Raw genomic sequence first — 10468 nt, forward strand, 5'->3', positions numbered from 1 at the left:
GTATGGTTGTGAAGATGAAATAGAAAATTGTGCAGTAAGAGACATCTTCGACACACTTATTATTCTTGCTGTAAATGAAAACCTTCTGATAACTTCTTTGTGTAGTGCATCTTATGTGTGATGTCTGTTCTGTTTTCAATGCAAATTCAATTCTAAAATAAAATCCCTGAGACTGCAAAGTTTGACAATAATCTAGAAGGTAATATGGAGATAAGTGTTTAACTCCAACTGCTTGTTCTTTATCTTCTGTTGAGGAATTATCTAACTGGCACCCCCTGGAAGGACTGAGGCTTCGATATTAATTGAAAGCTTCCTTAAGTGGTCTTGGACTACTCATTGCACTCTTAATATTCAAGTCACACATTATTGTGAAGTTAGCATTAAAAATATTAGCCTTGCTTTGAAAAAGTTTGTGACTTGATACTGGTTTCTATTGCCTGGATGTAAAAGTAATTTATAATGTTAAATATAATAACCATGTAATCTTTTTTTTTAACTTAAGTTTTCCTCTCTGTTCAGTAAAACTGACATAATAGAGAGGGGAGAACGTGAATCCATACAGACAGGTGATGGCAGTGCTTTATTTGTGATTTGTATGTGGCTGAGATAAAGCTTTATATATCTCTGAGAGAGCTACTTTAAGGTTTATTATTTGTTCCTCAGAAACTAGCAATGAATATTGTTGGTGGAGTATAAATACAAGAACTCTATGATCCAGCTTATATATACATTATGATAAGAATAAATTATTACTGTAATGGCAGTTCAGGAGTATTTTTCATATGAGTGCTCCTTATTTGCTCATATGGCAAACTTACTAAGATCTTAAACTGAATTCTTTCCAAATTTATGTAATGGAATATATCTTATGTAAACACAACAAAAATCTTTTCTTTCAGTTAACACATTAAAAGCAAAGTGTTTTTCCAAAGGAAATCAGTGTGTAAGGATAGGAGTAGACATAAAAGACTCAGAAACAGATAGGTAAGCTCAAACTGGTGCTGTTGTGATTGGAGACAGAAAGACCACTTGTTCTTTTAAACACCTTACTGTGTGAATCTCTTAGAGGCAGATTCCTCAGCATTCATGAAAGACTTGATTGCAGAATCACTCCCACATTATTGCACATTTAAAAGCAATGTATTTTTAGCAGTTGTTGTGTTGCACTGTGCTAGAAATGGCAGACAGCTTTCTGAGAAAGCTAGGGGAAGGGTTCAATTTTTAAAATAAATTGTTATGCTGGTCACCGATTATACTGGTATATTTGTCAGATTTTTTTTCTGAAATTATAGTGTTTTCATCAATCATAAGTGCAACGAGTACTAAAAAAAGTTTTATGTATAAGTAATGTTAGACATAAGTGGGAGTAGTCAGTTAATTAGACAACCATTAGATAGCTATGGAAGCTCACATTTACAATTTCTAGTAATGCCTTGGTCCATAATGAGCTCTCCCATATCTCTAAATTAGAGTTTCATGCTTAATCCATGACATTGTGCTTTCAGTTTAACTACTGGAAATTTTCAGCTTTTTTTTTGCTTTTTTTTTTTTTAATGAGAAGCAAATTCAGGCTGCCCTTTAAAATCCTGGTTTTAGCCAAGCTTAAAATAAAGCAGACGTAGTTTGGCGCTGGTAAGCAGCTTGACTAAAACACTGCTCTGTTCACCAGCTGCAAACCTGCCTTCTACAAGTTTTAGAAGAAACATCCCAGCAGAGTTGTCCAGGGTCTGAGGCGTGTGGTCAGTCCTGTGTTGTAGACTTGTTTATCTGCTGTTCTTGTAAGTGTGCTCATTTCAGTAGTTCTAACCCAGAGTTGATTTTCTCCAGTGTAATCAGCTTGGCGACCAAGTGCGCCATGCCCAGCTTCCGAATGCATCTGAGAGCACACGGGATGGTAGCCATGGTTTTCAAAACACTGGATGATTCCCAGCACCACCAGGTATGGATACGTTGTGGATTTCATTGAAGTTGGTTGATATCTGTCTACTGGGCAGGAATTTTGTCCAAGGCTAAGCATCCAGTATAGTGTGTACTGGTGAATGTGTGGGTATATATGTATATATATGTGTGGAGAGGGAGGGAGAGGAGGAGTTCAGTGTATATAATGGTGCCTTTGGGATCAGTGTCTCCATTTTAAAAAGCATTTATTGGAGGGATGAAAAATGAGAGAATCTATATTCCAGTGATTAATTCCTTATTCCACTTTTTATGTGCTTCTGGGTTTGAAAATTTTTTGAAAAAAATTAGGGTTTTTGTAAAATTGGACTGTGCTTTGGATTGTTATTTTTTGTGTTCTCTAAAAACTTTTTCAATAGTTTTATTGTTGTATTTTGAATTCTTTCAAAGACAATATGTTTGAAAGGAATCCTTCCTCCTTTTATTTGAAGGTGGCCCTAAGTGCTTGTCTCCAGACTTGCTTGTATGGGAATCACCACCCCTTCTGTAGCTGTTGTAGGGATTTTTTCATGTCTTGTGCTTGTCTCCTTGAGCAGTGCTGTAATTGGAGTTTTAGAATGCCTTGTTCTGTTGGATTCTAGGAAAGGTAAATTTCAGCTATTTATGGTAACATGACCTGAGAGTTACACTGAAGCGGTTTGGTTTTCCTTCTTACTGTTGTTACCTCTGTAGGGTATCCCAAGGGTATCTCAAAGCTGAAAATGAGATTTTACTTGAAAAAGGTAGTAGTTACGTATATCAGTCAGGTTTATAATTTTCTGTAATAGGTCTAGAAGAGTGACATACAGGGCAGAATGCAACTTTGCACCCACAGAAATAGGCATTTCAGAGGTGGTATTTGACATCTTACTGTGTGTGTGGGGGGGGAAGCTGTAGTTTAAGTCACTGATTTAAAATAATAGCTTATTTTCTATCTCCCTCAAAAATTAGCAGTGGCTAACTGTAAAACATAGGCACTGTGTTCAATGAATTCATTATTTTGTGAGCTGTCAAAATAGTGCCAAGTGATACTAGAAATAAATGAAGTACAGTCACTCTATTGAGGACAGTTGCCACTGCTGAGTTGCGGGAGATCAGCAGAGGACAGCTACAGTTCCCTGGAAAATGTACAAGCTTGCTGGGTGTATTTTTGGCTGTCTTTTAACAGTTACCATTATTCCTTCATTTTCAAAAGAAAAGGAAATTGCATGCTATTATTAGTCTGCAGTAACAAAAAGCATTGATTATGTTCACTATTTTCAGTGTATTTGATGAAATGCTCCCTTTTGTCAAAGAAAAAAAAAGTGGTAGTTAATGTTTGAATATAGTTACAGTACATTCTTGGTACAGGTTTTGCAGTATTGTGAAATTACTGATTTATCAAACTATTCTTGATAAATGCTAATGGATATGCCCAAGCTACTGACAGTATGTGCTTCAACACAATCATCTCTGGATAAGCACGCTGTCTTTCTATGCCACCCTTTCATTCACTAATTATTTCTTTGAAATTTTAATTTTTTCAATATGGATAAAAATTTCTCCACTAAATCTCAGTTCAGAGAAATTCAAGAATAATAAATCATACTAGGCTTTGCATGCATGGCTCAAATCCCTGTAAGATAAATAAGGACTGAGACAAAACCAGACAATTATTTGGTTAATATTTTCTTCAAAGTATTTTGAAGATGGGAAGACTGCCACAATGACATTGTTAATGGAAACAAATATGAGCTAATACTGCATTCATTATTCTGATGCAATGGAATAAACCGAGTGTGTAGGGGACTCTTAACATTTCCATAAGGAGTATAAAGTAGCAGTTGCCTACTGGCAGTTGGCATTTTTTTAACCAGCAGGGAAAACAAAATAACCAGCTATCTTACTGAGCTATGCCCAAAAATAACCACAAGAAAATTACTTGTTCCACCAAATTTTTCCTGTAGATTTGTGTTTAAGCATAAGTTTTTAATTGACTTTGTACCTTCAGTGGTGCTCTGTGAAGATTTTGTATTATTTTTTAAAATAAAAACTATATTTCCATTATAGCTGTCAGTGCTTAAGCACAGAAATGTGGTTTTGTAATGTCTTCAGCATGTGAATAACTAAAAAAAAAAAAATAAAAGTGCATTATATGTAGTGCTGAACCCTAGAAAATAACCATCTGTTCCCACAAGCTGGAGTATAAATAGAACAAGCAAGAGAAGACAAGGATGAGAGTGGGTGTAAATGGTCTGCCATTTCTGGAGTACATTCAAACTGGGATGTTTTCCTGAATTTTGTAGAAGTATGGAGTGCAAATCCATGGTTAGATATGCCATGAAATTTATGTCTAGAGCAAATTCTATTTGCTTTACTTTTCTCTCCTCTCTGCATTTATTTGGAAGCAGAATGTGTTTTATGTGTTTTGAGGAATAGAATGGGATGGGGGAAGCTCACCCAAAAAACCCCACTCTCCTACTGCAGTAAGTAAGGGTGAGATTTTTGAAGGATTGATTTGGTTCTTTGGTTGGTTTTTTTTTTCTTTTGTTCTCTTAGGATACTGATCAAAAATGAGTTGTACCAACAATTTGCCCCTCATTCTGAGCTAGGAATTGTGTGTGTTGTAGGGCATGAGATAGCTTTCAGGCAGTGTGGTAAATTGAGCATTTACAGAAGATCAGAGCAAAATGTAGAATTGTTCTATTCAAGATGAAACCTGATGAAGCCTGTAGGGACTAAGAGAAACCAGTTTTAGGAATCCCATGCCACTGGTATGACGCTAAAGCAGGTTTGTTCCATGCTGTAAGCAGCATTCACATTTGAGGTCCTTACTTGGATATCATCACTATTTCCCTGTTGCACATCAGCATTTGGAGGCTTATTGGCCTGAATCCCTCCTGTGTATTTGCTGTGGCAGGAACCTGGCTCTTGTTACACAAAACCAATCCATCCCCTTCGCTTTTCCAGCAGTTGTCCTGCAGCCTGAAACTTTCTACATCATGTCTTGGTCCCTTCTGATCTCATTTAAGTGTCTTTGAAACCTGGCTGGCAGGTCTGAAGGAAGATTCAGCTGGCAGAGCTGGTGCAGAGGGAAAAGGAGCCATTGCTCCCTTTGTAGCAGAGTGCTGGTTGGGTTGAAAAGAAGGGAACCTGCAACAGGCAAGGGCTTGGTACAGAGGTTTACACAATGGGTGTGATTGCCTTTATCATACTTTGAAATATCTGTAAAGCATTTGAATAATGATCTAAGAATGGTCTCTGACTTTTTTTAATGCCTAAATATAGGCAGCCCAGATTATAAATTCAGCATTTTCTCTCTGTTAACTGCTACATACTTTTTAGTTGCTGGAAACTCCTTTGGGGCCTTAAGCATTTTTTTTTTAAAACCAGGAAACTCACCTAGATAATGCTGGTCACTAAAAAATAGTTGTTTCAACTTCCTAGATGTTGAAGTCCCACATTGGCTGAACAATGATTAACTAACCTTTGGTTTCTCTGGATTGCATTTACTCCTGTGTCCTGTTTTAATCACTGCCATTCTGAAAGAACCCAGTTCTTCAAGGAACCTGACATCTACAGTTTAAGCCAGCTGCAATAAATCAAAAGTAAAAAAATTCTGTAATTAAAATTACAAAATTGCAAGACTTACTGGAAGAAGTTAATAAAAATTAAGGGTAAACAACGTATGCCCTCTGCAGACAAGTCGCATAGATGCTTTCTGCCTTACATCTGGCAAGGCTGGAGTAGTGATAAAAGGCTGGAGTAGTGATGTTCACAGCCAAGAGTTTGTTGTGGGTTTTTTTAACAATCCTGTCTTCATGTATTCATGAAAGATGTAGGTTTGGAAACCCTTCCTTCCTTCAGTAGTTCAAATGCATCTTTGGTAGCTGGTCAGATTAAAGTCTTCATGCACCTGAGGATTTCCTTGACTCAGACAGGAAGGAGTTTTGACATAGCTTTTGACAGCTTGTGAGCTGCCTAATCCTGTTCTGGAAATGCTGATACTACCTGGTAGGACCAGAGTACTTGCTTCTAAATTAAACAGAGCAGATAATGATTGCTTTGGTGGTTGCCTGGACTCTAAACAAGATGTTAATCTGCTATGACACAGAATTCTGCTCTTTCCTGTTGATCTGTACAACATTTATATTCCAGAATTAGTTTGTTTCCATGTTTAATTTACCTTATACAGAAACAATTGTGATGGGCATGTGCAGCACGTTGGCTCTTGAAGGTTGAACTCAGTAGGACACATACATATGTCACTCACCCCCAGCTCTCAACTCCTCCAATTACTGCCAAAGGTTTCTGAAAGTTTTGTGCCCAGCACAGCTCAGTTCCCAGTGAACATTTCTCCTCTTTTCTCTAACTTGGAGCTCAGTGCTCTCAGTGCAAGTGCTGTACTTAGACACCAGGCATGGGTGGCTTTGCTTCACTGTTGTCTGGCTCTTCCTGACAGTCAACTTCTGCCTTGGCCTTTCTGGATCCTTATGAAGGTAGAATTTAATTCTTCCTTAAAGAAGAATTAAGTGTTCGTTAGCCAGTCAGATGTCCCTCTACACCAATTCTGTGTAAGATACAAGGGGTCAGGTTAATAACATTCATATGTTAAGGACTGATGGGGATGAGGCACAGGGGGAAGCTGGATTATACTGTGGCTAATTCCAAAAAGCAGAATTCCGCTGGAAATAAAACGTGTTTATGCTGGAAAGGTTTGGACAAACAATTAACTGACAGACCCATTTGGCAGAATCAGAATTTATGTCCCTAGGTGCTCCCCCTGCAGACACTGTCCCCATGATCTCTGTATGTTCTGCTGCTGTCACCAGTTCATCCCCTCGAACCAGAATGTTCACCTACCTTGCCATGTACCCGGGCTTTTTCTCTTTGTTCCCCTGCCATCCGTCTCTTCTGTAATACTGTGTTACTGAAGTTACTGTTTCTTACTCTGTCTGCAGCACTGAGTCCCTAAAAAGTAGAAATCCCTGCTTTTCTACTAGGGTGTTGTAAATATATTGAGTGCTTTATGTCTCGGTTTTCTTTGTCAGGAGAATGCATTAGTAACTTGCTAGAAGAAATCTCCATTCAACAGTGAGTGCTCGTGCAAGTGCTAAGACTGAGACCTGTCAGTCATTTTCTTTTGTAAATCTTCAGCTTGTTTATTAAAAATGGTAAAAGGTCTGCCTAAAATGATTAGTAAAAGCTAACTGGCTTTTTTTCTTTCTCTCCCACCCCAAGAATTTGTCCCTTTGTACAGCAGCTCTAATGTACATCCTGAGTAGAGATCGTTTGAATATGGATTTAGACAGAGCTAGTCTAGATCTGATGATACGGCTTCTGGAATTGGAACAAGATGCTTCCTCCGCCAAGCTGCTGAATGAAAAAGACATGAATAAAATTAAGGAAAAAATTCGGAGACTGTGTGAAACGGTTCACAACAAACATCTTGATCTCGAAAACATCACGGTGGGTAACATGCTTTTATTGGAAAGCCTTGGCAGTTGTGGAATGCTTAATAAAATGGAACTTGCAAGCATCGTCCTTCATTTCAAATCCCCAGCAAAGGATTCCTGGTATTTTATTTGCCTTTGATGCATACCTGACTGTACTGCAAGTCTTTTCTTTAAATTTGAGATTTCATTTTTTCCAAAGGTTGTTAGTAGCATAAAGTTTGGATGTTCTTCAGCTGAGTCTCCATTTGCCCCTGCTAAGGGTAGCTACTTACAGGGAGCAGTTGCAAACAAGTAACACTAAATAACTGTGTGTTTGAAGACCACACTTAGATTATTCGACTCCATTTCCTTGACTAAATTTTATGAGTACTTTCACAAACAAACTAGGAATTTGTGCATGGGAGTAAAGGGTATTGTGTGCTAAATTCAAAATGTGGTGCAGGTTTTCCCATTAAAAAAAACAAATCTATCCTGCAGAAACTGATTTTTCCTTGCCCGAAGTGTGGTGGCAGTTTTGTTGCTTGCCATAAATGTGGATGAATCTTTTTCCTCCCTTGCTCAGACATACTTGCTCTTTATGAAAATACCTTCATCTGCAGAGTGAATTGGTTCTGTTTAAAAATAAATTTGGCCATGGTTTGATGCTAGCATCAAGCTAGCTTAGAAAATAAAAAGGGTAAGTTGCAAGGCTTTTTAAGAGGAGCGTATTTAAAGAATTGATTGACAGATTGATGAGATGAGTGGCTGTAAATGACAAAAATTAGCAGTGTGTCTTTGCTTTTGCCATATTTCACTGTAGTGGATGTTGACATGATCTTAATTTTTTAACATCCTGTAATACATTCTTTTCATGATCCTTACTAGGGTTTTTGCCATTTTTTGTGTCATGCTTATACCCAATGGGAGAAGCTTCTGATTTATTGTTCATGAAGCAAGCTTTTCAGAGCTTTGTCTCTGCAAGTAATGTTCCAACTCCTGGCAGTAATCTTCAGTCAGGATTGTGTTCCATATTCGGTTAGACTAAAAGACGATGTGCCGTTTTGAGCTGGCATTTTCATTTGTAGCTTCTGGGACTTTTTGTCAGTTTAGGAAGGATTTCATTGGGGCGTTTTCCACCCCAAGTTCTGGCAATGGAACAAAGAGTTGAATTGGTACAACGAGTCACTATTCTGTAGCTTTAGCAAGAGCTGCATTTCAGGTAAGGAAGTTAATAGCCATGGCATCATTTTTAATCTTGGTAATCAGATTGTGGTGACACTGGACCACAAGTTTCAATTTCAGGCTTGTTTCCTATAAACATATGAAACATGCAGGTAGGGAGCTCGAATTAACTTTCTGGCCTTGGAAATCTGCAAAGGAGGAATGAATTTGAGATTATAGTCTGCAGTTCCAGTTTACAGTCTGAAAATACCATGGCAGAATGAAATTTGTTCTCTAGGTGGTGATCAGCTAGGATTTGGTATAATCAGAGTCTTCTTTCTTTGCTGTTTTGGCACTGAAGGCAGCTCACATAGCAGAGTTTGTCAGTGCCAGGATATCTCTTGCACTGTAAAACGTAAGACAGCTCCCTTTATTAAGCATAGAACAGCTGGTGCAGGTTCCTCATTGCTAAAGCATCCAGCCACAAAGACCACTGTCTCCTGCTTGAGCTTTTCTCATATTCATAATCTGATCTAGCCTGTTGCTTTTTTATGAACTGTAATTCTGTTCTTGTGTTTTCTTAGACATGGGTTTTAAAAGGAGAGGATATGTCAAAAGGGACTCTGTCTTGTGAGGAAGTTGTTCATGAGTAAAGAGCATTAATATCATAGGCCATCAGTTTCAGCTGTTTTATTTGAGGGTTTTTCCCTGAGGCAGCTCTATTTCTTAAATTTATTTCGAGCTGTTGCTGTAAATGCATTGAATATTGTAGTACTTCACAGATGGAAACTGGTTTCCTCCCAGCTGCACCATCTAGAAGCAGAGACTATATAGTATTTAGAGAATATTTGCAAGCCAAATGAGATGATTAGGTTCTCTTGCAGTTTAAGATGATAGCAGTGGTAAGTTGAGACAACAATGAACTTTATACGTTGAAGATCAAGCTGCTTTCATGTAGATCCCTGTCATGAGATACAATAAGTAATCTCTGTTTTGTACCAGATGACAGGCAGAAAATGCAAACAAAAATGCAAATCTTCTGGGGGTAAAGAAAAGCTCTGTGCTTTTTCATACTCAGACATATCCAGTGAGAAACAGGAGGATTGCAGCTGATGTTTTTATACCTCCAGTTTGTGCCTAACCAGTCACACCTTGGCTTTTTTGAATCTTACACCGAGTAGATGAAGGTCATCAATTTGCCTCCTTCTTTCCACAGACAGTGTTGCTTGTGTGTCTGTCTAGAAGTTAGGCTGGATTAAGTTTTGAATATTCAATGGTTCTGTTTTCTTGACTGCTATTAAAAACATAAACCCAGAAACTGAAAAGGAGGTGTGTGCAGGTTGAATTTTTTCCAGACTCGTGCTGGATTAGAAGAAGATAAAATGTGAAGAACTTGGCCTTCACCTCAGCAAATGGCCCTCAGCTGTCAGTGAACACAGCCCTCTGTAGCTCATGCTTTTGCAGCTACCTCGTCACTGTTGCATCAGAACAAAAACCTTCAGAAGTGACTTGGCTTTTTAGATGGTGAAAGGTTATTCTGGTTTTCACTCTCAGCATAAGGCTGAATGCTTAATGTTTTGAGCCTTTGGTGTTCAAATTTTGTAGTAATTGACATTGAAATTTGAATGTAATAGATTACTTTCCTCAAAAGTGTAAGGGTTAGAAGGTTTCATTGCTTTTATTAAAAAAAAAAGAGAGAAAAATTAGTGTTCTTATTAAGTGTGTACAAATAGCAGATTTTATTCTCCTGGAGTTATTTGAAGTCTTACTGCCCTCTGGCAAAAAAATTAGTCACCATATTTTAAATATTGTGTGGCCTTTGAGCTTTTGTGTTGATGGTATTTAGGAAGTTAACTAACCTATTGTAGATTTGCTGCTGCTTGTGTTCTCTTGATCCCCATAAGACTTCACTGACCCAAGGATGCTTCCGTTTGCACTGCAGTAGTGCTGTCACTGTT

At 38.0% G+C, this 10468-nt stretch overlaps 1 protein-coding gene across 4 annotated transcripts in view; it reads left to right on the forward strand.

Moving 5' to 3' along the window:
- WAPL (WAPL cohesin release factor) overlaps positions 1-10468 on the forward strand; it is a 136441-nt gene that overhangs the window by 113105 nt on the left and 12868 nt on the right. For all 4 annotated transcript variants that reach the window (XM_085064162.1, XM_085064161.1, XM_085064164.1 and 1 more), the window contains 2 exons: positions 1828-1939; positions 7156-7383. In XM_085064162.1, the coding sequence (XP_084920288.1) occupies positions 1828-1939; positions 7156-7383 (340 nt within the window). The remainder of the gene's footprint in view (positions 1-1827; positions 1940-7155; positions 7384-10468) is intronic.

The sequence above is a fragment of the Lichenostomus cassidix genome, chromosome 6 (genome assembly GCF_008360975.1).
Source record: "Lichenostomus cassidix isolate B80296 chromosome 6, HeHo_3.0, whole genome shotgun sequence".
Taxonomy (NCBI): Eukaryota; Metazoa; Chordata; class Aves; order Passeriformes; family Meliphagidae; genus Lichenostomus; species Lichenostomus cassidix.